At 34.1% G+C, this 23,183-nt stretch overlaps 4 protein-coding genes and 1 pseudogene across 6 annotated transcripts; 3 read left to right on the forward strand and 2 right to left on the reverse strand.

Moving 5' to 3' along the window:
• The first annotated feature begins 2,644 nt into the window (after nt 1-2,644).
• On the forward strand, nt 2,645-3,915 carry LOC110652418 (protein NDH-DEPENDENT CYCLIC ELECTRON FLOW 5-like; annotated as a pseudogene).
• A 91-nt stretch (nt 3,916-4,006) lies between these two features.
• Nucleotides 4,007-7,331, reverse strand: LOC110652382 (protein SINE1). Its single transcript, XM_058146628.1, has 3 exons — nt 7,024-7,331; nt 5,086-6,431; nt 4,007-4,705 (listed from the first exon to the last, which is right to left on the reverse strand). The coding sequence occupies exons 2-3, from the start codon at nt 6,421-6,423 to the stop codon at nt 4,214-4,216; spliced, it is 1,830 nt and encodes a 609-aa protein (XP_058002611.1). The 5' UTR covers nt 6,424-6,431; nt 7,024-7,331; the 3' UTR covers nt 4,007-4,213.
• A 1,308-nt stretch (nt 7,332-8,639) lies between these two features.
• LOC110652401 (PHD finger protein ING2) lies at nt 8,640-12,357 on the reverse strand. The gene is made up of 7 exons (XM_021807989.2): nt 12,194-12,357; nt 11,996-12,067; nt 11,237-11,445; nt 10,491-10,554; nt 9,884-10,137; nt 9,702-9,740; nt 8,640-9,037 (listed from the first exon to the last, which is right to left on the reverse strand). The coding sequence occupies exons 1-7, from the start codon at nt 12,237-12,239 to the stop codon at nt 8,927-8,929; spliced, it is 795 nt and encodes a 264-aa protein (XP_021663681.2). The 5' UTR covers nt 12,240-12,357; the 3' UTR covers nt 8,640-8,926.
• A 1,072-nt stretch (nt 12,358-13,429) lies between these two features.
• LOC110652408 (pentatricopeptide repeat-containing protein At4g13650) lies at nt 13,430-19,929 on the forward strand. 3 transcript variants are annotated; one of them, XM_058146630.1, is made up of 5 exons: nt 13,430-14,675; nt 14,939-18,130; nt 18,274-18,348; nt 18,570-19,168; nt 19,530-19,929. In XM_058146630.1, exons 1-2 carry the CDS (start codon nt 14,553-14,555, stop codon nt 18,014-18,016), a joined length of 3,201 nt encoding a protein of 1,066 aa, XP_058002613.1. In that variant the 5' UTR covers nt 13,430-14,552; the 3' UTR covers nt 18,017-18,130; nt 18,274-18,348; nt 18,570-19,168; nt 19,530-19,929. The 3 variants fall into 3 exon arrangements, with proteins under 3 accessions (XP_058002613.1, XP_058002612.1, XP_058002614.1); XM_058146629.1 differs by having other exon boundaries at nt 18,570-19,929; XM_058146631.1 differs by lacking the exon at nt 18,570-19,168.
• A 228-nt stretch (nt 19,930-20,157) lies between these two features.
• Nucleotides 20,158-21,625, forward strand: LOC110652392 (NADPH-dependent aldehyde reductase-like protein, chloroplastic). The gene has a single exon (XM_021807977.2). The coding sequence runs from the start codon at nt 20,632-20,634 to the stop codon at nt 21,445-21,447; it is 816 nt and encodes a 271-aa protein (XP_021663669.2). The 5' UTR covers nt 20,158-20,631; the 3' UTR covers nt 21,448-21,625.
• The last annotated feature ends 1,558 nt before the right edge of the window (nt 21,626-23,183 follow it).

Genomic DNA, 23,183 nt, shown 5'->3' on the forward strand with positions numbered 1-23,183 from the left:
GTGTGATGATATGTGAATATGTGTTGATGTTTGTGAGATATATATATGTGATGATACTTGTGTTGCTGGATATATGCTTATACTTGTGATTGATACTTGTGAAGTATGAATATGTTTGATAGCATAATTTCAGGGGGAGCTTATGTACAGAAAATGGATTTCTTGGATATTGTGTGCATATATTTAGGGGGAGCTTTTTCGGTATACTATACTTGGACTTACATACTCACATAAATTTTCACACACTTTTATTTTTTACTGTTGATTCAGTTGAGTTTTGTCATCATCAAAAAGGGAGAGATTGTTGACCCCGTGTAGCTCAAAATAAGCATTGATTTTGATGATAACAAAACTCAAAGAGAATCTATCTAACCCAACTTTAAAAGTGATGTGTAGATTCTTTGTCTTATTACTAAAGAATTCTTGAAGTTGCATCTAAGGAGAAAGGATACTCAAAGGCATTTCAAGACAAATTCAAAATAAGAAAAGGACAAGACTATGGAAGCCAAGACTCAAAGAAAAGGTATAAAAGGCATAGTATTAAGGAGTGAGTCTTAGGTCTTTTGTAAAAAGAATGAATGAGAATTTAGTCATATGGAGCTCAAAAATGAAATTTTATTTTCTGATTATTTTTTTCTCATCATGACCTTGGATACTACCATTGAAATATTTTTTAAGGTCTAAATCATTTGACATTGCAAGTTGAGATATGCGGATGTTGACTTAGTTTGCTAAGCGGTTTGCTAAAATCGTTAGTTTACTAATTCTTGTTGCTCCTAAAATTTTATTAGTTTGCTAATTTATCGCTCAACCGCACAAAAGGACAAAATAACGGCTATTTTGTCTTGGTGTGTGTAACGTTCCAAAAGGGTTTCAAACGGTCTAAAATAATTTGGGACTATAAATACACCTTCTTTACTTCATTTACAATTTAATGAAAGCTTACATTTGATCTCCAACATTGAATTTTCATTTATTACTTTCATTCAAGAGCATTTAAAGATTTTGAGCTACCATTGGCAAATCAACTCATCTCTTCTTTATAGTTTGATTTGTATTGAGTAAGAGTGAGTGTTGAAATATTGAATTGCATTCAAGAGAGGTTGTACAAGCACCTATTGAAGCTTGGAAGTGTAAGTGCTTGTGATAGCACTTGTGGAGGTTTCAAGCTACCTTGGTGTAAAAGCTTGGTGTTGAGAAATTGTAAAGGGCTTTTGGTCTCTTGCCTTCAAAAGAGCAAATAGTGGAGAAAAGACTCAAAGAGGGTTCTTTGAGAGAGTGGATGTAGGCTAGCTAAGCCGAACCACTATAAAATCCTTGTGTTTGATTTCTCTAACCTTTACCTCTTTACTTTTATGCAATTTAAATTTCTTTTCTCATATACATGATAGTGAATGTTGGTTAAATAGATTGAGTTGATAAATTTGTGGACATATTGAGAGACTTGAGAAAATTAGTTGATAAATGCTTTATTAGAGATTGCCATATACATTGATTGAGAATTGAATTGCAACATAGAAACACATTGTTGAAGCACATATTACTTTCTCGTTATATAGAAGAATCACATAGTTGAACAAAGCCACAATTTTTCATTAGGCTATAAGCAAGGGCCGAAAAATTTGTTAAAGTCCAATTCACCCCCCTCTTGGACTATTTTGGGACAACAGGACATCTAACAAGTGTTTTGCTGCAAAATCTTGGTAGTGTAAACCAATTTAGAAATCAATAAAGTGGTAATGCAGACAAGATCAGCATCAAATTGTGCATTTGTTATCTATGTTACATTGAGACTGAAAGAAAAGGCAGCAAGATGTGTAAATCTGAAAAGGTAAAACAATAACATAGGTAATTTCTTTCTATCATCTGAAAGGATAAGGCTGAATGGTTGGCTAACAACATTGGAATTAGATAGGAGCAATTGTCAAGAACTTCAACAAATAATGGAAAAATATATTTCAAAATATCTAACTAGTTTTAAATTAGAACCAACCAAAAGGACTAGCTGAGTCATCCAACCGTATGCAAGACATGGATAAGTGGGGCCCATAACATCCTTTTCTCTTTAAATTATATTCAATAGGTATGCCGTTATATTCTATCTTCTGCATAATGATACCAAATAATACAAAATTGAAATGAAGGGTTAACTATGGCTTCCAGTTCCCTACTTTCATTTAATTATGGCTTCCAGTTCTCTATTTTCAATGAACTTTACTTCTATCCCCTCCACAAGTCCCCCCAGCACAAATCCATTTTCTTTCTTACCTTCCTTCTATTTCTGTTCAATGCAGTAATAAGAAGAGAGAATTACCACTCCCATCTGTAGCTTCAATCCCATACCAACTGATCAATGTGGACTACTTGGAGGGAGAATTCAGTGGGGATGGAGTCACTTACGAAAATATAAGCGATAGCTGCATTTCCAAGATGAGATAGGGGAATGGGAGTACAGCCACCTGGACGCTTCCAAGTGGCCTGATCACATAATACAAGGCGCATGTGGCATGGGGGTACATTTGAGCTGCTGCAAACATCCGTCTCAGAAGGGAAAGACGGTAATCCTGTCATACAAGGAGGGGTATTCTTAGCCTTGAACTTTGGAAGTAATGCTGAAACTTTTGGGCTGTTCATGCTATTAAAGAGATTCAATTTGGATGCTTGGAATTTTACGCATTCCTGAAGTGGGAACTTCTGGAATGCGGGTTGCACTCATAGGAACAGATAGAGAGGATATGGTTTAAGTAAGACACATTGTGAGTCTCCAAGAAGACACCTTAGGCTAAAAGCTCATAGTCTCAAACTCAAAATCGTCATCAGTCCAGTTGGTGGGATCCCTTATAAGCCATCTAACAGTAAGCATACCAGAAACGACTTCTGTATAAGGGTTAGAGGGATCAAATTTCTTTAACAGGTCCATGTTCTTGTCAAATTTGAGCATAGTTTCTCCTGACCTTGGTCACGAAAGTGGACATGGTTCTGGCGAACTATGAGATATTCTGGGTCTCAGAGGATCTGCCTTGGATGCTAGAAATGGGAGAGGCAGGCAAATACGGAGTGGAGAAGAAATGAACGGTGAAGAGACTGACAACTATAAGGGCTTAACTGAGCAAATTAAAAGGTTTTACACCAGTGCACCTCGGGATTTCACAATCATTGACAGGGTCTTCTTCTTAATCACTCAATTCAATTCCCTTTTCTTTTCCTTTCCCATTTTTTTCCTCAGATGTATGATTGAATCTAAACATTCAAATCATGAACTACTCGGGTTCAGACCTTTTCCGATCTCGTTGAAGGCTTCATTCCAGTAAAATGTCCATTCCCGAAAATATTTGATATTTCCACCTTAGCTAAGTATCATAGTTGGTTCACCCCAGAAAATATTTTAGAGTTTGTTGTAGTTGATCCAAATTAGCTTGGTTGTGAGACTTGCCAAACCAATCCTGTCTATGAAACTTATTGGATATACTTAACGAAGTTATCGTTTAATGAGTTCAGTTTACTCTTGAATCTTGCTTTCCATTCTTTTCTATGCTGAAAAATGCTTTCCCTCTCCTCATAAACAGAGTAGAAGAAACTCAGTTGTGATAGCAAGGGATGGGTTCAATAAACTATACATGTTTTGTCCCAGCTTAAGCCACCAAAGCTGTGGCATGTATTCATTTATTTGTGTAGAACAATCAACAATGCTTAAGCCAGTAATTTCGAGTCCTGGAGATGTTTGGACAGGTAGACAGCATTTACATAACCCTAAGCACTGAATAATGATAGAACTCAATAGTGCTAGAAAATACGAACTTGCTTGTTCTTAATGAGAAGTAATGTATCATGTATAGGCTGGTATACAGAAACATCTTATAGAGTGAAATGAAAATTTTGCAGCTCACAATGCATCTGGTGACAAGAGAGCACTATTTCTTCCATCTCTCAGCCACCCCCAATCCCAAAGCAACTCATGGATGTGTAGATGCTCCTGCATTTATCCCCTTTCCCTCCATAACAATAATTTAAACTTGAACATAACATCTCAAAATACATTCAAACATCTAAAAGGAGAGATCATGTTCAGACAAGCTAAACAAATTTTCTACATAAAGCACATTAAACATCCAACTAATTGTTGGAATGACTACACATTGTACAAAAAAAAACAGAGGATTCTCAACGGTGACCTAAAGCAGTGCTAAAATATTTTGATACAGGAACGAATTAATTAAGTTGGAACAAGATATTGACCTTCTTTCTGATCATCTGCCCACATTAATGAGGTAAAAACTGCAAGAAGAGCAAAAAACAGACTGACAACCAACCTATAAGAATTCTTCCAATGGCTCTTTCTATTGTGAAATCGTGAAGTATCATCTTTATTTGTAGTAACCACTTCAGGGGACACTTGCACATCAGCATCACCTGGAGCATCATCTGTTGATGACACTGACTCAGAAGTGTCTTGGAATTGCTCCTCACCAGTACACGAGTTTCTATTATCTTCAACCTCATATCCCACACTATGCTGAAAGCCATTTCTATTCAACTTCATATTTGGACTATAATCAAATTTACTCAAGTATGGACTTCTAAACTTTTTGCTTAGTTTTTCAGAGAAGTCTGAATCCACATCATTCGGGTCCTGAAGAAAGTGAATGAGCTTTCTTGGAGTTGTGAAGATGTTAATGTTGTCAACATTTGTATGAGAACGTGACCTCTAAAAAAATGGAGAGAAGCAAATATGATTTGTATTAGTAATCACAACTAATTGCATAAATAATGGAAAAAAAAAATGTTTGGCAAATTTCAATATGTTCCATGCTTCAACTAGTGCCGTAAGCACAAAACATGGTAACAGTAATGAGTATATGGAATATCAACAGTCAAAATTATCTGAATTATGAGCTCCCTAATATGTGAATATTGTTTCAAAAATGGCAATCATTTTCATCCATAAAAAATCCTACTTCCAAGGGCAATAGGCAAGAAATATCCACTTCATAAGAAAAACCAGAAAATGAAGGCAACGCCAGCAAGTAGAAAGGTCAAAAAACCTTGAAACTAATTCAACTATTCAAAGCAAGCAACTCTTGAAACATGTATCAGAACAATTACCAGAGGGCTGGGAGTGGTACTTCTTAGTCCATTTCTAGGAGTTCTTGGCAAGAACCCTGAAAAATCTCCTGTGTGATCTCCTGCATTTTCAGTAAGTTCATATTTCCCAGAGTGACCAGATGATGCATCATGGATTGGACTTCCATGAGCCAAATCTGAAAGCAAACCATCTTTTAGAGATACATCCACCACTCCATTCTCATATCTCCAGAGTTTTCGGTTCACACTCTGGCGGTCAAACTCCACATTGTGAGAAATCTCAGCAGTTGAAATAGGTGATTCAATAAAGGAATCAAGTGTCTGTGATTCAGGTGATAATGATATAGTTGCTGGAGAATGATTTCCAGCACTAAATTCAGTCCTTCCTTTGTGGTCTCTTCTACCAAAGTTTGAGCCAGTAACTGAACTAGAACTCTTCTCGAATTTTGATCCTTTCTCTGTGGAAATTTTTTTGGCAGTTTGCAAAGCTTCAAAAGCAGCCCCACTCACATAAGCCATCTGATCGGACTGACACTTCTCCATCTCCTCAATTATCAAGTCAACCTCTGAAAGAATGCTTCTTGGATCTAAAAACTTCATCAAGAAATTGACCATTTGAATTGCAGACAACCTTTTTTGAGAATTACTCTCTAGAACACCTGCATTCAAAATTCGCAATCCAGATTGTATCAACAATCTTGCATATGCTTCAACTATTAAAGCATTATGCTTAGCCAAAGCCATGACTAAGCCCATATGCGAGTTAGTCTGGGTGCATTTCTCCTCCAAAGCAACAGCTACATTCTGGCAGACCCTGTTCACCATCTCATCTGAAGAAAACCTCCAGTTATCTGAGTCTACAAGAGCCTTTAAGCAAAGAGCAGCCCCAGAAGTAAGGCTTTCCTGCGAACCCAAGAGAGCTTGTGAAAGAGGCTTAAAAAGAGAGTGAATTATATGCCTTTTCTTGTCCTCCTCCATTGTCGGGTCAATGCCATATCTTGCAATTGCTGGTACCACTTTGGAGCATGCTTGTTGAAGAGGAAAAGACCCTGCACTTGAAGCTAAGGTCTTGATAATGGTAGCCATGATGCTATCAATCTGAGGAACGATGTTGACTCCATGGACACGGGCAAGAACTTCATAGAGTGAGATAGTGTATTCCCCAGATAAAGAACCGGTTTCTTTGGTTTCAGAAACTTGGGCAAGAAAGATTGGAATTGCCTTAGAATCCAAGCCTTTCACATATGATTTCAGTGCTCGCATTGCTGATCTACGACTATCAGCATCTTTGTCCAGATTTGCCAATTCTTGCCGAAGAATTGGACTGAGATTCCTACCCATTTTTTAAACTGAAAACAAATTTCCCAATTGGTTATTGAATTAAAATGTAGTATCTACATTTGGGTTACTAAAGTGGGAATTATTTCATGATTAAACTCGTGTTGTCAAATATGTCCAATTCTACACCTAAAGATTACCTCTTTAACAACAGATATGTCAAATTCAGAAAAAGTTGAGAATTCCTTCAGTGAAAAATCTAAGACTCTGCAAGATTTGATATTTTTCTCTCATTTTCTCAGGACTAAATAGATGGAATAAAAATATTCAATGTGAAGAAAAACCAAAGGAAAAGACTCTTTATCCAAGACAGATCACAAAGCGCAATCCGAAGAGAAAACCAGGAGTACAGAAATTCAACACAAAAGAATATTGCTTTCTGTGAACGAAGTTCAAAAATCAAAGTTTCAAATTAGCAAATGGGTTTATAGAATACCGAGTTGCAAATAACACAAATGAATCTAAAAGGCACAAAAATAAACAAAGGAACAGACATTAAAGACATAAAGTACATTAACTCAAAAGCAGCAGATGAGTAACTCGTATTTTTTCTCAAAGCAATAAAAGAAAAATAAGAACTAGAGCACACAATTACAGATATACCTGTTGAATAGCTCTCTCTTGCTGCCTCTTCTTCTGGGAAATGCTCTGCTCAGTGTTCAATAGTCTATAATATTTGTTTACTGAAATCAAGAAACAGGGGATTCCAAATTCAAGAAATTGAAAAAAAAAAAAAAACAAGAAAAAGAAAAGAATTTGGAAGCAAACCCAAATCAAATAGTGTTTATTGAAGATGTGTAAACTAAAATAGTGTGTGTGTAATGTATAGGCAGCTGAGTTTTTAGGGTTTTCTTTAGTCTAAAGGATAGGAATATGAATCATAAATATAAACTGGGGCTGTCCTAGGGCATTTCCTTTTCTGGGTTTCTTGTTTTTATGCAGTAGGAATACGTTGAAATTCAAATCTTTCTCTATAATTCCGCCGCTATCCCTTGTTTAGTGGCCTCCACGCACATTTGTAATTGTATGGTTGGACAACTCTATCTTCTCACTAGATTATTGCTTTCAGACAATTTTTTTTTTATATTTTTTCATCCAAATTTCATAATTTTAAAAATAATTTTAATATTATTAAATTAAAATTTTTTATCAAATAGATAGACACATAAAGTTCTGTGATAGAAATGAATACTTGTTAAAATTATGATAATTTTAATAAAATTTTTATTCTCATATAAATCACACAAGCACTAAATTAAAATTTATTAATAATAAAATTTAATATCACATTGTTAAAGTTACAATAAAATCATAATTATATTTTAATTAATATGATAATTATTATATATAAAAATACATATAATTATATAATTAATAATTAATCATTTCAATTTTTTTAATGGATAATTACCATTCTATGATTTTGAAATGGTATTAATAATATTTATTAAAAACTCATTAATTCATATAATTAATTTAAAATCAATGAAATTTTGCTTTAATTAAAAAAAAAACAATTTACAGTATGCACAGATGGAATCTCCATTGGATCGCGTGCCCTTAAGTTAGCCCTTCTCTTCTTTGGCAGTAGAGGCAGATGATTGAGGGTAGTATCGTCATTTATGCAAAAACTTCGTGTGCACAGTTTGGCGCTCGAAAGAAAAAAGTTCGTAATGTTTCCCGCACTCTTATTCAAGATGCCAAATCATACAAAACGAAATGACCGTGAAGCCCTTCTCCCGGCACTCCTGTCTTAAAACCTAACGTGTATTTATGAAGAACTCGGCAGGTTAATCGTAATTTTCTGATGAAAAATAAAGTGAAGATTCATTCTTTTTTCAAGCTACTGCCTCTTTTTGAACCCTAATCCTCAACGAAATGAATTCGAGCATTTTGTTACCATGAAAGGTTGTGCCAAGAAAGATGAAGAGTGGTCCAATTTGCAATAGCCACTTGCAGGGATAACTCTCCGACTGCGATTTCAGATCCATTTATCCGAAAATTAACTCATTACCGAGTTGATTTCAGTCAAAGATTTAAGGAGACTAGACGGCCAGATCCGGTCCAAAATTGATTTTAGTCAATCCAGTTTCGATTGATTTTGATCCCAAATTGGACCAGTCCAGATCTGATGCAGGCCATGAACCGGTCTAGTTGGATTAAAGATTGCTCCAAACACACCCCAAAAAGCAGAGAAAGGGGGAAAAAAAAAAGTGCAATAACACCAAAAAATGATCCTGAATATTAGTGGCAAGCAAGCTTTGTTATCATTGTATACATGCCTATAGTTCACACCAGTAGCATTGAAGGCATTGCCAGAACACTGTTGCTGTAAATTCGGATAAAGCTGAACCAGTGGACTATGAAGGATTGAAATTGGAGAGTTGTTACTTGCAACAGAACTTGGCTCTATTTGACTAAATTACTTATCATAATACTCGTGTTTGCCAACAAGAGGGAATAAATCAAGAAAGCAGCTGAAATAATGAAATTCATGTACATATTATCATTGACATTGAGGTAGCAGTCTGCAGGTTGGACAATACCATTTTCCCCTGAACCTCGTTTCTGGTGTCAGACCAACACATGCGTAGTGGAACCATTCACCTCCCTCGCACTGTAATGGGACATTGAGTACGTTAACACAGAAAAAAAAATAAAAAAATAAAAATATCACAAAATAAGTAATGTATGCATGAAACAGTCACGACTATCCATTGTTCCTATAAAAGGATAAAACAAAAAAACTATTCCAGAACTCAAAATGAGCATCTACACTTGTAACAAGACCCCATGATCTTTTTTCGATTCCAGATGATCTCTCTGTCTCTCTCCCTCCTCCTTGATTCTAAACAGCACCAGTACTCTGCTGAAAATATAAGCTACATGCACATATTTTATTAGCCCCTACCAAAAAAGGTAGGAGTGAGAGCATTTAACTAACCCATTTTACTACTTTACCAAGTCTACCTGAACATGTCACTATATTTACCTTAAGCTGGATACGCCTACAACTTCAAGGACCTGTCCCAGCTCTCATTAACATTATTTCAGTTCACAAATGAGAAAAGAAATCATAACAGACTCAAAATTTCTCCATATCATATACTGAGGTACACTTAGTTAAGCACACAATTTAAGATCTTTACTTTCACCATATCAGTTTATAATGTTAACCCCATAAATATTATCTTATTCTAACGTACAACACACAGAGATTAAAAAAAAATACTTTTAGAAAAAGAAGAAAAGAAGGATACAGCAAAGCTAAATCCACTTACATTTTCATTGTCACAGGCAATCATATCTCCAAAGGACACCTAAAATGATCACAACCATTATAGTAGTTTAGTAGATATACCAAAGCTTTTATGCAAAACCAAATAACTTGCAAAGCAACTCCGAGGAGAGGAGTTTACTTTAAAACTGAAATAATAATAATAAAGTAGGAAAAAATCAGAACCTGGTGGCAGACACAGTAGGTAGGTTCGTTTGGATCAATGGGTTGATCAACATCAACAGAGACATTGAAATCCTTCTTAATCCCTGGAGGTGGCATGAGCTCAAAATCCCTATCACGTTCTCGATCCCATTCCCTCTCCCTGAAATCAATCCTTTTTGATGGTGTTCCATAAAAGAACTTGCGTTTTTCAATTTTAGGGACTAGTATAGGTTGCGGGGGAAGTATTGCTGGCTCATCTGCTGATATTTTTCCCTCTGCCAATATTAGGAAAAGGCAAAAGCAAAACATAAAGACTGCGAGCAAAAGAACATGAGCAGTTCAATAAGCTACCAGAAGCGCTGAGTTCCCAGAAAATTAGCCATTTTACTTAGTCTTGAACAACTATATGAAATTGAGCAAATGGTTCATGATGAAAAATTGCCCATAATTAAAACATTCAAAGAGCTTGGGGGTGGGGTGGGGGTGCGTGTGGTTGGGGATGGGGTGTTTGCAGGATTTGCATTGAGGTAAAAGGCCAAGCATTAATTTAACTTCACTAGATAGGGGCTGTTCTGGCCTTCTGGGTTGAGTGTTCAGATGGCATGAAAATAAATCGCATTTGTTGTACCGTGCTTCAAATCTTCAGCAAAGTTGTTCAGATCTTCATCCAGTCGTTTTATATGGCTGTCTATCTGCAAGAAATAAAAAAGATAAGGATTAGCCACAGTAGGTTTATTAAAACCAACAACTAGTTAAGCTGTAAAATAAACAGAACCAACAAAACTGACTCTAGATTATATTGCAGTAAACCAAAAATAGTTGTTCTTTCACTAATGTAATGTTATAACACTTAATTGGCTTTATATGTGTGAAGGGCTGGTAAGACCAAAGCACCACATAGGACATGTTCAGAACCAAATAAAAGTAACATGATAAAATTGAAAATAGTAGGGGATTAGAGAGATATAATACTATATCATCATATGGCAGAGATTTTCATAAAAAGAGCTCCAAAAGAAAATCAACATTGTATCAAAAGGCATTAAATGCTATTTTCAAGTTGCAACAACTGCAACTTCAAAAAACCACAATATAATACTGTATCATCCACTTAATGATTAATGATACTGCTCAATATACATTAATTTACCTTCCAAACCTAAGCTCCATATTTGAAAACAATTTATAGTGTCAATAACTAAACATTGTATTAACAGAGACTAATACATAACCTTGAACTACATGAGGAAAATGTCCATTTTTCCCAGCACCATTTTATACCACAAAAATCCAAAATGCCAAAGCAATTTACATAAAATCTAGAATACATTGCAATGTCAACTGATTAAAGGCCTTAGTATGGAGAAAACTTACAAGGTCATAAGCTTGCCGTGCCAATAAAACCTTCTCAGTGCATAAACTCAATGCATTATCCTGATTTGCCTCCATATCCTTTCTCATTCTCTCAACAGCATCATCCTCTTCATTATTGCCGTTATTATAAGTACCATTCCCTCTCTTTGAGCCTTGTAATGCCAATCCCAAACAGTAATTTGTTTGCTGCCTGGTTTGGTTTATCATTGCTTCCACCCACACAACACAAACAGATAAATTAGACATCTGCACACTTAAAAGGGAAGAAAATGGTTTTTTATACATATAAAATCACAGAAATGTGATGTAGATGACTAGGTATTAAATTTTGTATGAATATATATCCATATGTAATTGTATCACCATCAAATGGACAATAAAATTGCCAAATCCAAAAAGATTTAAATTTTTATAATATACAAATGTGAAGCACATGCACACACACCTGCCTGCATGTAATTCCAAGGATACTGATACATACATTACAACCACGGAAAAAATTGTAATGAAACTAGAAAAACTAAACAAACAATGCTAATTCTACAACATATTTACAAGCATCCATGTAATGTATATTCATACATAGATGTAAGTGTACACTACTTAATCAATATACATGCACCACTACGTATAGATATAAAAGATGTGTTTTAGAAATTTTTATTGGAAAAAATCACTGAAAATCCAAAAAACGAAATTCCTCTACATTCATGCACCGGAAAATGTAAATAAACACGAATTATACGTATATGGGCTTACAATGGGATCGTTCGTCGAGTTCCCTGATAGTATTGAGAAGTCTTTGAAGCTCAGCCGGTAATGTGCTTGCATCTATTCAAATTAAAATTCAAATTCAGGTCAACAAAATTGGAACAAAATTAATCTCATATTTAATTTCACCCAGAAAAATGGGGGGAAAAGGGTTCTGAAAAAATGAGACAAAATTTAGGAACTTACACTCTAGGTAATCGTCGACGTAGACTCCAGTTCGGGCGATTGCCATATTTGGGTTTCTTTTCTTCTCGTTCGGGTTCTAGGGTTTCGCGGCAGCGAGTTCGTTCTTGTGTGCTGCGTTTAGCGGGATGAGAAGGAGGAGCAAAACGGTGTCGTTTAGAATAGTTGTTCCGTGTTTCAAGAAATTTAACAGTGTGTTGAAAAAATTATTTTTTTAAATATTTTAATTATAGGATGTTAAAAAATAATTAAAAATTAAATTTAATTAATTTTAATTATAAAAATATTAAAATAATAAAATAATTTTTTTTAAATTATTTTTTTAATAATATTTAAAATGATATTTTTATTTAAAAAAATAATTTTAAATTTTAAAATTTAAAATTTAATACCAAATAAAATTTAAGAAATTTTCAATTTTAACTTTTAACCGTTGGCAACCCCGGGGTGTTATTTAGGTAATTTATCTGTTTTGTTTTTATAATTTTAAAAATTACAAGATTTATTATTATTATTATATGTTTTTAAATGCCATTTTTTTTATATACAGAAGAGGAATTAAAAAAAAATTCAACTTGACACCAGCCTCCTGCAATTAGGGATATAAATGCCATTAATTTATTTACATCCATCTGTTTATAAAGTATATAAAAGTATAAATAAAATGATGAATTTGTGAACTAAGCAAATTACATATTGTATTAGGGATTACAATTATTTTCGATTTTAATTTTATTCAATTTGCATCTAATTAATTTTTTATTTTTATCTAATCTTAATATTACATGAAATGAAAATGAAAATAATATCTTCTCATCTCGAATCTTCATGACCTATCTTATATGGTAATATATTAATTTTTTTATTAAAAAAATAATTTATTTCTACATATTTATATATTATAATTTTAATTAAAATATAAGTATAGTATTAAAATTATGTTTAAAATTTATATTTTTAATTTATAATTTATTTATATTATATAATAAAAATTAAATAAAAATATTCAGAAAATTCTTGTAAGGAAATCCACTTTGTCTCCCCCTACCCCAAAACTCTCCAGGGGTGAGAAGGGAAGGAGGAATTCCCATCTTGACCCGCTTATATTATATAATTTTTAAAACTTAGTATTAATAAATTAAAATTATAAATATAAAATATTAAAAATATTAATTTTTTATTATTCAATTTTAATGACTAATTATTAATAATTTGATCATTCACCATTCAAGGCTGACCACTATCGAAAAAAGACAATTTACTATCAATTTATTGATTTTGTAAGGTTTTTCCCTCTTAAGTTGTACAGAAGACATTTTCTCTCTAGTTTCGCTTGATTCTCTTGAACAAGCCAAGAGCTACTCTGGTTTTCATGCGCTTCCCCTATTCTTCTGGGGAGAAAAGGTCGACATTTTTTGTCTCAACCTTGTGGCCTGCGCTCTCTATTATTGGGTTTGAGAGTAAATGGGTTTCTGTTTATTGTTTTTCTACAGATTTAGAGTTCAAATGAGAGAGTTTTCCTTAGATTTGTAGTGTTTATGGCTTGATGGAGCAGCATCACTAATGGAAGTTAGTGGCCTTTGTCTTCTTGGAGAGTCCATGCATGTTTGGAGAAGGATAACTCGTAGTTCGATGAGCTTATCTTAAATGCTAATTGTAGGCCCCTCTCCTCTTAGGCTAAAAGAGACCCGAAAGGCCATCAGTTTTGCCCTATCGTCTCTTGCGGCGTCGTTGATGGTGGTTTGTTATTATTGAGGTCCAACGTTTGGCTAGGTTGATATCAAAAGTGGAGACTTTCAGTGAGTAGTCGATTGTCCTACGCGGCTAAGGAAGCTATCGTGGTGTTGGCCTCCCAAATTTACTCAAGCTCTGGCGATTGCAACAATAGGCAATTTTGTAAGGGTTTTGGTGATTTGGTTTGTGGGTTGATTAGTTTATGGGTTTGGTTTGTTCTTTTCTTGTATTTGCTAGACTCGGTTTTTCTTAGTTCTGATTGTTAGTGGACTTGATGTATCTTTGCCTATCGGACCTTTATGTTGTAATAAAAAAAATGGAAAAATGCAATATTCGAAAATAATGTGAATATTAAATATTATATTTAAAAAATGAAAAATAGAAGAAAAAGGAAAAAGAAAAAATATTTTATAAATGATAAATTTCAACGTTATCTTCCGTAAAGGGAAAAAAATAAAATCAACAAGCATGCTTTTCATGTCTATGGCGATGGTGGCGCCAATGGCTTAATTTCTCAATCAACAAGCCCAAAGCACCAAAGCACCAAAGCTTTGTGATCCATAGCTCTCTGAATTTTTTTTTTCCGCATATCAATGCTATTGCTAGGTAACTCAAAACCCACCAAGGCATGAGCTTTAGCCACTTCAGCCCAATGTCCCTTAGAGGGTCCTTCTCAAAATCCTTTCCTTTTCACTTCCCGCGTAAGTTCAAGGCACCATTCACTCTAAACCCCGCCCAGATCCCCCTGAAGGTAATACCCAATTCGCCGTATATTCATTTCATTTACTTTGCACAGAGCCTTAGCTTCAAAATCATATCTACCCCTTGTTTCCTCTTTGTTGATTACACTTCATTTTGTACAATGAGTTCTTTGGAATTATAATAAACTGAGTCACATAATCTTTATAGAATCCAGCATGGTGGTGTTTATTTACTTACAGAATCCAACAGAATGGGAATTCACATATACGAGTTATCGTTTTGTTTACTGAACATTTATTTTCTTTTTTACAGTGTTTCAGTAGGAATTTAAGTGGACCCAGATTAGCTTATGATGCATTCGATGAAGTTTCTGACCAGGGAAATGAAGGGCATTTTAGAGGAACTGAATTCTTACATTTGATGGATGAGCATGGAGTTCGCGCGAATGCTCAAACATATCTATGGCTTTTGGACTTCTCTTTGAATTCTGGGTCTTTAATAGAATGCAAAAAGCTTCATGGGAAGATTCTGAAGGCGGGTTTTGATAGAGAAAGAGTTTTGTGCGATAAGCTTATTGATTTTTATCTTGCGGAAGGTGATTTGGATAGTGTAGTTCAGGTTTTTGATGATATGCTTACTAGAGGTGTGATTACTTGGAATAAGGTATTATCTGGTCTTGTTGCAAAGAAAATGAGTAGCAGGGTATTGTCTCTCTTTTCGCAAAAGTTAGAGGAAAATGTAAATCCGAGTGAAGTTACATTTGCCAGTGTTTTAAGGGCTTGTGGAGGTGGTAATACTGCTTTTTGCTATGTTGAGCAGATTCATGCTAGGATGATTTGTCACGGGTTCGTAAATAATCCTATTGCGTGTAATCCTTTGATTGATTTGTATGCCAAAAATGGGTTTATAGATTCCGCTAGAAAGGTTTTTGATAAGTTGTGCGTCAAGGATAGTGTTTCTTGGGTAGCTATGATCTCTGGTTTTTCACAGAATGGATATGGAGAAGAAGCTATTCGTCTATTCTATGAAATGCATATATCAGGAATATTCCCTACTCCCTATGTATTTTCTAGTGTTTTAAGTGCCTGCACCAAAGGAGAGTTGTTTGATACTGGGGAGCAGCTTCATGCCCTAGTTTTCAAGTTTGGATTTTGTTTGGAGACATATGTGTGCAATGCTCTCATCACATTGTATTCCCGCATAGGGAACTTCATGTCTGCTGAACAAGTTTTCGGCAAAATACAGAGTAAGGATGAAGTTTCTTATAACTCATTAATCTCAGGGCTTGCTCAGCAGGGATGCAGTGATAGGGCTTTGAAATTGTTTAAGAAAATGCAACTTGATCACCTGAAACCAGACTGTGTTACAATTGCAAGTCTCATTAGTGCTTGTGCATCTATTGGAGCACTTTCTAAGGGAGAACAGCTACACTTATATGTGATAAAAGCAGGAATGTGTATAGACATTATTATTGAAGGTTCTCTGCTGGATCTTTATGTGAAATGTTCCGATATAAAGACTGCCCATAAATTTTTTCTCACCACACAAACAGAAAATGTGGTTTTATGGAATGTGATGCTTGTGGCTTATGGGCAGCTGAATGATTTAAGCGGGTCAGTTCAGGTATTTAGACAAATGCAGATTGAAGGCTTTATACCTAATCAATTTACCTACCCGAGTATTTTGAGAACTTGCACATCATTTGGAGCTCTTGATCTAGGGGAGCAAATCCATTCTCAAGTCATGAAGGCTGGCTTTCAGTTTAATGTGTATGTCTGTAGTGTGCTTATAGATATGTATGCTAAGCATGGAAAACTAGATATTGCCCGAGGGCTTCTTAGAAGACTTACTGAGGAAGATGTTGTTTCGTGGACAGCTATGATTGCAGGGTACACACAACATGATTTATTTGCTGAAGCTCTTAAACTGTTTGAAGAAATGCTAAACCGAGGGATCCAATCAGACAACATAGGCTTTTCAAGTGCAATCAGTGCATGTGCTGGTATTCAAGCACTGAATCAAGGACAACAAATTCATGCCCAATCATATGTCTCTGGTTTTTCTCAAGATCTTTCAATTGGCAATGCACTTGTTAGCCTTTATGCTCGATGTGGTAGAATTCAAGAAGCATACTTGGCATTTGAAAAAATTGATGCCAAAGATAGTATATCATGGAATGGATTGATATCTGGATTTGCACAAAGTGGATACTGTGAGGAAGCACTGAAGATCTTTGTTCGGATGAAAAGAGCTAATGTAGAAGCTAGTTTATTCACATTTGGCTCTGCAGTTAGTGCCGCTGCCAATATGGCCAATATAAAGCAAGGGAAGCAGATCCATTGCATGATTATAAAAACAGGATTTGATTTGGAAATTGAAGTTTCTAATGCTTTAATTACACTCTATGCAAAGTGTGGTTGCATTGATGATGCCAAAAGAGAGTTTTTTGAGATGTCTGAGAAAAATGAAGTTTCTTGGAATGCTATGATTACGGGCTATTCTCAACATGGATGTGGTAATGAAGCAGTAAATCTTTTTGAAGAAATGAAACAGGTAGGTGCACTACCAAACCATGTCACTTTTGTTGGAGTTCTATCAGCTTGTAGCCATGTGGGGTTGGTCAATCAGGGTCTTGCATACTTTGAATCCATGAGCAAAGAGCATGGCTTAGTGCCTAAGCCTGAACATTATGCATGTGTTGTGGATCTTCTTAGTCGTGCTGGTCGTTTGAGCCAAGCAAAAAAATTTATTGAGGAGATGCCAATTGAACCAGATGCAATGGTTTGGAGAACCCTTTTAAGTGCTTGTATAGTTCATAAGAACACAGCAATCGGAGAGTTTGCTGCTCTTCATCTAATGGAATTGGAACCTGAAGATTCAGCAACTTATGTTCTTCTGTCAAATATGTATGCAGTGGCTGGGAATTGGGATTGTAGGGACCAGACCAGGCAGATGATGAAAGACAAAGGTGTGAAGAAAGAGCCTGGTCGTAGTTGGATTGAGGTTAAGAACTCAGTTCATGCATTTTTTGTTGGTGATAAGCTCCATCCCCTAGCAGATAAAATATATGAATTCTTAGCTGACCTGAATAAAAGGGCAGCTGAAATTGGTTACAAGCAAGATAGATATAGCCTGTTAAATGATGTAGAGCAGGAGCAGAAGGATCCAGCTGTATATATTCATAGTGAGAAACTGGCTATTGCATTTGGACTTCTTAGTTTGTCAGATCCAATTCCCATACGTGTAATGAAGAATCTTCGTGTCTGTATTGATTGCCACACATGGATTAAGTTTGTATCAACGATTTCAAATCGGACAATTGTGGTACGAGACGCATACCGCTTTCATCATTTTGAAGGTGGAGTTTGTTCATGTAGAGATTATTGGTAAGCAAAATTGCAGGAAGATTGTTGGAAACAAGGATTTCAAGGGATCTGAGAGCATGTTATGTTCTTGGAAGAATCTGCATCAGCTCGTAAAATCACCTGCCACTTATTAGTCACTGTAGGCTAAGAAGAACTTTATCCCTCTTTTTTTTTTTTTTATTTTAAGATTTCTTGGCTTTTTATAAAATCTCGTTCAGAAACTTTCGTGGGAAGGCAGATTTCTCTGATAATTCTTTTTCTTTGTTTGTTGTCCATGGCCAGACCAAGTCCCCTCCAAGCTGTCTGCCTTTTCATTTGTTAATACAAATATGGTGTTTCTTCCCATAGAGATCACAGGTAATTTCTTATCCACGTTATTTACGAGTCACCTCAATTGATTTGTGAAACATCCATTTATCAATTTCTTCAATTTAAAAAAATAAATAAATAGTAAATTTCTGATTTATTATTATTATTATTATTTGTGAATCGACTACATCTAATTTCAATTTCTCAATCAAAATGACAAAATCCATATTTATATTGCTTTTACATACCTCATTTACCGTATCTATTAGGGAGTATTCGACCAGACAAAAAAGATGGCCAAGGGAAAACTGTGAAGGAAGTGTTCCATTAGGATGACCTGGAATAATCATTGCCATAGATCCTCCAGGAGCAATCTCTTCTGCTCTAGCAGCTGAGCAGAATTGGCTTCGCCAACTTCAGTCGGTGCATTTACATGATGAATTCTGGCCCTATTACACACATAAGAATGCAAGTCACTTAGCTCTTGCGGTGCCCTGAAAAGCCATTGCAATGCAGAAGCTGAATAGACGAAGTTTGGGGATGATTTTGGACAAAATATGCCATGGAAAAAGCCTGGAACTCCAGCACCAAATTATCCTTAGTTTGAAGGAAAATTTGCAAATAGGGTATTGAAATCATTGGAAGTATGATTTTGATTTGATTTGATTTACTTATTTTGTTTAGACCAATGTTTCCGGTCTAAAACAAGGTTCGGCAGCCAATTTGTCTCTAACTTGGATTATCTCATTCTGGAAATTGGTTCTCGTGAGATTTAACAATGTCTTGAAGTACTTGGTGAACTTCTTGATGTTGATTCCATAAATGCGTGGCTGGGGTTCACTCTCCTTATTTCTTGGGCTTTGACAATGTAAGCTTAGCAATCATTCCTCTCTTTTATCTATCATCTCCTAATATGATTTACTGGGAGAAGATGAAATAATCTCCATTCCTTGATATTTAGTGGTTCCAGAAGAGCAACTCTGGTCTCTGGAGCATGCAAGATGTGAAGGTTGTAGAGCCCTGGGACCTTGTTAGGGGAAAAAAAAGATTAAAAGAAAATAAAATTTTCCTCTCTAGTTTTGTTTGTTACTTGCTATTCTCGCTGTGTTTGACATGTCTAATAATTCTACCTTTTTCTCTTTCTAATAACAACTCTAGAGCATGCAAAATGAGTCATTAATGCCCTTGGTTATTGAGGATTTTCTATTTTCTATCTGGTGGGTGTCCAGAGAAGGTGATTGCAGGCCCAAAGCAACTGGGGGTTTATTTCAGGAGACAAAAAGTAGGGAAAACAGATGATTCAGGAAGCTTGCATATGAAGGTTATTGAAGGGGAGTTATTTCTGTTAGAGGGAATTAAGGAGGGAGTGACACCTGAAGATGCTAACAGAAAAAGGGACGCTCAAATTCCAGAATAAAATGGGGCAGCAGCGGAGAGGAAGGTGTACAGAATGAACAAAGAAAGAAAAAGGGCTGTGAGCTGGAGCAAGAATCTCTTGCAGGGCAGTGTCTCCTGGTTTATTTTTATTTTTTCTTGTAATTTCATTTTCTGTATTGAGAAAACAGTGACAATCAATTGTTGAGGGAAATCTTTGGCCTTTTAAATGAAATTGCAGTAATTCAATCAAAATTACAATTCCTGCTCTTACAATTCATCTATTGTTCCTTACTCTATCACTATATCTTTTGGGAATTTTGTTAATGCATATGTGTTTTGAGTTAGAAGGTTTGAGTAGACTTGGTCAGGATCAGAACTGGATTGCAAATTTCTGATTTCAATTTAATTTTAGTTTTGATTAAATCTAATGATTAATTTTAGTCTAAAGTTAAGCAAATCAATTTTAATTCTATTTAAATATAAATTTTAATCAATTCGATTTTGATCCAATTTTATTTGGTTCCAATTTCGATTTGGAACTTGTGGAAGGAAAGTATGACGAATCTGATGACGCTTGGTTGGTTTAATTGATATAATCTTTTAACCCTTTTGCGTAGGCATTGACGCAATTCAACCAATAAATAAATAGCTTGCTCAAGGATGACTGCTGCCTTATTCATTCAAACTTTGACTTCTATTTTTCCTGTGGTGCAGTGACCAAGCTGCCCCTCTTGAGCCACTGACTATAGCAGACATTCATGGGGCAGTAGTGGAATTCTGACACTCGAGTTATGCAATGATGCATCTTCCAAGGAGACGGATTTGCTCTAAACCTTTTCAAATTGTTTCTTTCAATCTTCGTAATCTATAAATCTGAAGGTTTTCTTTTGCAATCTTCAGTTATAAACAACACAACTCTTTCTCTCTTCTCTGCTAACTCACCCAATCTTCTTCATGGCAAGTGAAATTACTAGCGAGGCAGCAGTAGCATCTTCTTCCCTTCCACTCAATGGTCGGGTAGCTATAGTAACTGGAGGTTCGCGTGGAATTGGACGTGCCATTTCCACTCACCTTCACTCCCTAGGTGCAAGAGTTGTGATCAATTATGCTTCAAGTTCCACCCAAGCTGATCTCCTTGCATCTGAGCTCAATGCCTCAGCTGCATCAGCTTCTCGTCCACAAGCGGTTGCTATCAGAGCTGATGTTTCAGACCCATATCAAGTCAAGCAACTCTTTGACAGAGCCGAGCAAGAATTTGGCTCAAAAATCCATATCCTCGTAAACTGTGCTGGAATTATGGATCCAAAGTACCCCACTTTGGCCAAAACAACAGTGGAGGACTGGGATATGACTTTCAATGTCAACGCCAAGGGTGCATTCCTGTGTTGTCGCGAGGCAGCTAATAGGTTGGCTCGGGAAGTTGGTGGAAGAATCATAACAATAACAACATCTATCGTTGGATCAAATCTTCCAGGATATGCAGCTTATGCTGCCTCCAAGGCAGCAGTGGAGACAATGACAAAGATACTAGCCAAGGAGCTGAAGGGTACAGGAATAACTGCTAATAGTGTTGCTCCAGGACCTGTGGCTACAGAGCTGTTTTTTTCAGGTAAAACTGAGGAAACAGTGAAGAGAATGGCTGACGCTTGCCCTTTAGGCCGACTTGGTGAGCCTAAGGATGTAAGTCAAGTTGTGGGATTCTTGGCTAGTGATGCAGGGCAGTGGATCAATGGACAAGTCATTAGGGTTAATGGGGGATCCGTTATCTAAATGTTATGTGTGTCTACTTATCTGAGACTTGTACTTTCCTTTTATATGTTCTTGAATTTGTTTACCTCTGCCACTATTTGTACCTTTTTTTTTTTTTAATTTACCCGTCTAATTTACTTGTTGAAATCAAAAGAGTACTAGAATCGAAATAAAACGTAGAATGGTAATTTTTTATTTATATTTAGTTCACCGTGAAATTAAAGTTAGATTTTTTCTCTAAATATAATCAGAATCAAATTTATTTTGTACTTAATGAAAATTAATTTAATTTTTTTTATATTTTATATTTTTACTTTTTAATTTTAATTATTATAAGAGAATATAAAAATAATATTTTTTTTATTTTTTTTAATTTAAATTAATTATAATTATAATTTTTTTATTTTATTTAATTATAAGTAAAAATAAAAATAATATATTTTATTCTTTTACTATAAATAATTAAAGTTAATTATATTTAAAATTTTTATTTTAATTGATAATATAAAAATTATATTTTTACTGTATTTTATTCTGATTAGGTATAATTAATTATAATTATAGCGTTTAATTTATTTATTTATATAAAAATATAAAATTAATAGTTTTATATTTTAATTATTTTATTTTTTATTTTAATTACTAAGATTATTTTAACTATTATTATTATAATTATTTTAGTTATTCTAATTATTATAATTTTTATAATTATAATTTTTATTTTTAATTAATTATTTGAAATATAAAAATATTATTTTAATTAATAATATGAAATATTCCAATAAATATTTGAGTAAGATTCAACATTTAGCTTTTAACAAGATAATTATTTTAATTTTCGTGTTTTAATTCTCATATTGAAAAGAGTAGTAATGATTCTTTTAACTGTGTGAATCGGATTTCCTAATTTATGGAAATGAGAATTAAAAAAACAAGTTTTCAAACACACACAGATAATTATTCCCATTCATTCTCAGGTTAATTTTTAATGAATCAAATGGGGTCTAAAATTATGTAGCATTATTTTTTTTCAATTATATATATATATATATATATATATATATATATATATATATATATAAAAAGCAAACTATAATTTAGTTATTAAAATTTAGTTAAATCTACAAGTTAATATTTGTCATTAAATTATCATTAATTTTATTAAAAATAATAAAAATGTTCTTAAATTTATTTTTAATTTGAAAATAATTTAATCTTTAAAAGTTTTATTTTATTAATAATTTAGAACCTAAATTTTATTGTATTAATAATTTAGTCTCTGTATTTTTAAAATATGAGTCCTATTAAATCAAAAAATTTTAAATTTGAATTATAATAATTAATAATATAATATAATTACTTTAAGGTCCTTAAAAATTTTGATTAATTAAAAAATTATCCATATATTTTACAAACTGATATTTAAATGTTATAACTATTTACAAATGAGGTCTTATAATTTTGTAAAATTCCATTTGTCATTATTATTTTAGTAATATATAAATAATTATATATATATATAAATTATCAATGTATAATATTTTCATATATTATATTATATTGTTATGTATAAAAAAAAAGAAAAAAAAAGAATTTGGATAATAAACTAAAAATCAGGAACTAAATTGTTTTCGAATTGAAAATAAAGTTAAAAGCATTTTGCTTATTTTTGCTTAATTTAATGGAGAATTAATTGTGATTCTAACAGTAAGGACTAACTTATAGATTTATTAAAATGTTTAGGACTAAATTGCTTA

This window comes from Hevea brasiliensis, chromosome 5 (genome assembly GCF_030052815.1).
Source record: "Hevea brasiliensis isolate MT/VB/25A 57/8 chromosome 5, ASM3005281v1, whole genome shotgun sequence".
In the NCBI taxonomy this organism is placed as follows: Eukaryota; Viridiplantae; Streptophyta; class Magnoliopsida; order Malpighiales; family Euphorbiaceae; genus Hevea; species Hevea brasiliensis.

Excerpts from the sequence above, each read along its gene's own strand:
- LOC110652382 (XM_058146628.1), bottom strand. The coding sequence starts at position 6,423 with ATGGGTAGGAATCTCAGTCCAATTCTTCGGCAAGAATTGGCAAATCTG. Across the intron at positions 4,706-5,085 it reads TGGTAATTGTTCTGATACAT|AGGTCACGTTCTCATACAAA; the intron begins GTTTCAAGAGTT and ends CCATTTTTTTAG.
- LOC110652401 (XM_021807989.2), bottom strand. The coding sequence starts at position 12,239 with ATGGCAATCGCCCGAACTGGAGTCTACGTCGACGATTACCTAGAGT. Across the intron at positions 9,741-9,883 it reads CCTACTGTGTCTGCCACCAG|GTGTCCTTTGGAGATATGAT; the intron begins GTTCTGATTTTT and ends TGATCATTTTAG. Across the intron at positions 9,038-9,701 it reads TTGCCTGTGACAATGAAAAT|TGCGAGGGAGGTGAATGGTT; the intron begins GTAAGTGGATTT and ends GTCCCATTACAG.
- LOC110652408 (XM_058146629.1), top strand. The coding sequence starts at position 14,553 with ATGAGCTTTAGCCACTTCAGCCCAATGTCCCTTAGAGGGTCCTTCTCA. Across the intron at positions 14,676-14,938 it reads CCGCCCAGATCCCCCTGAAG|TGTTTCAGTAGGAATTTAAG; the intron begins GTAATACCCAAT and ends TCTTTTTTACAG.
- LOC110652392 (XM_021807977.2), top strand. The coding sequence starts at position 20,632 with ATGGCAAGTGAAATTACTAGCGAGGCAGCAGTAGCATCTTCTTCCCTT.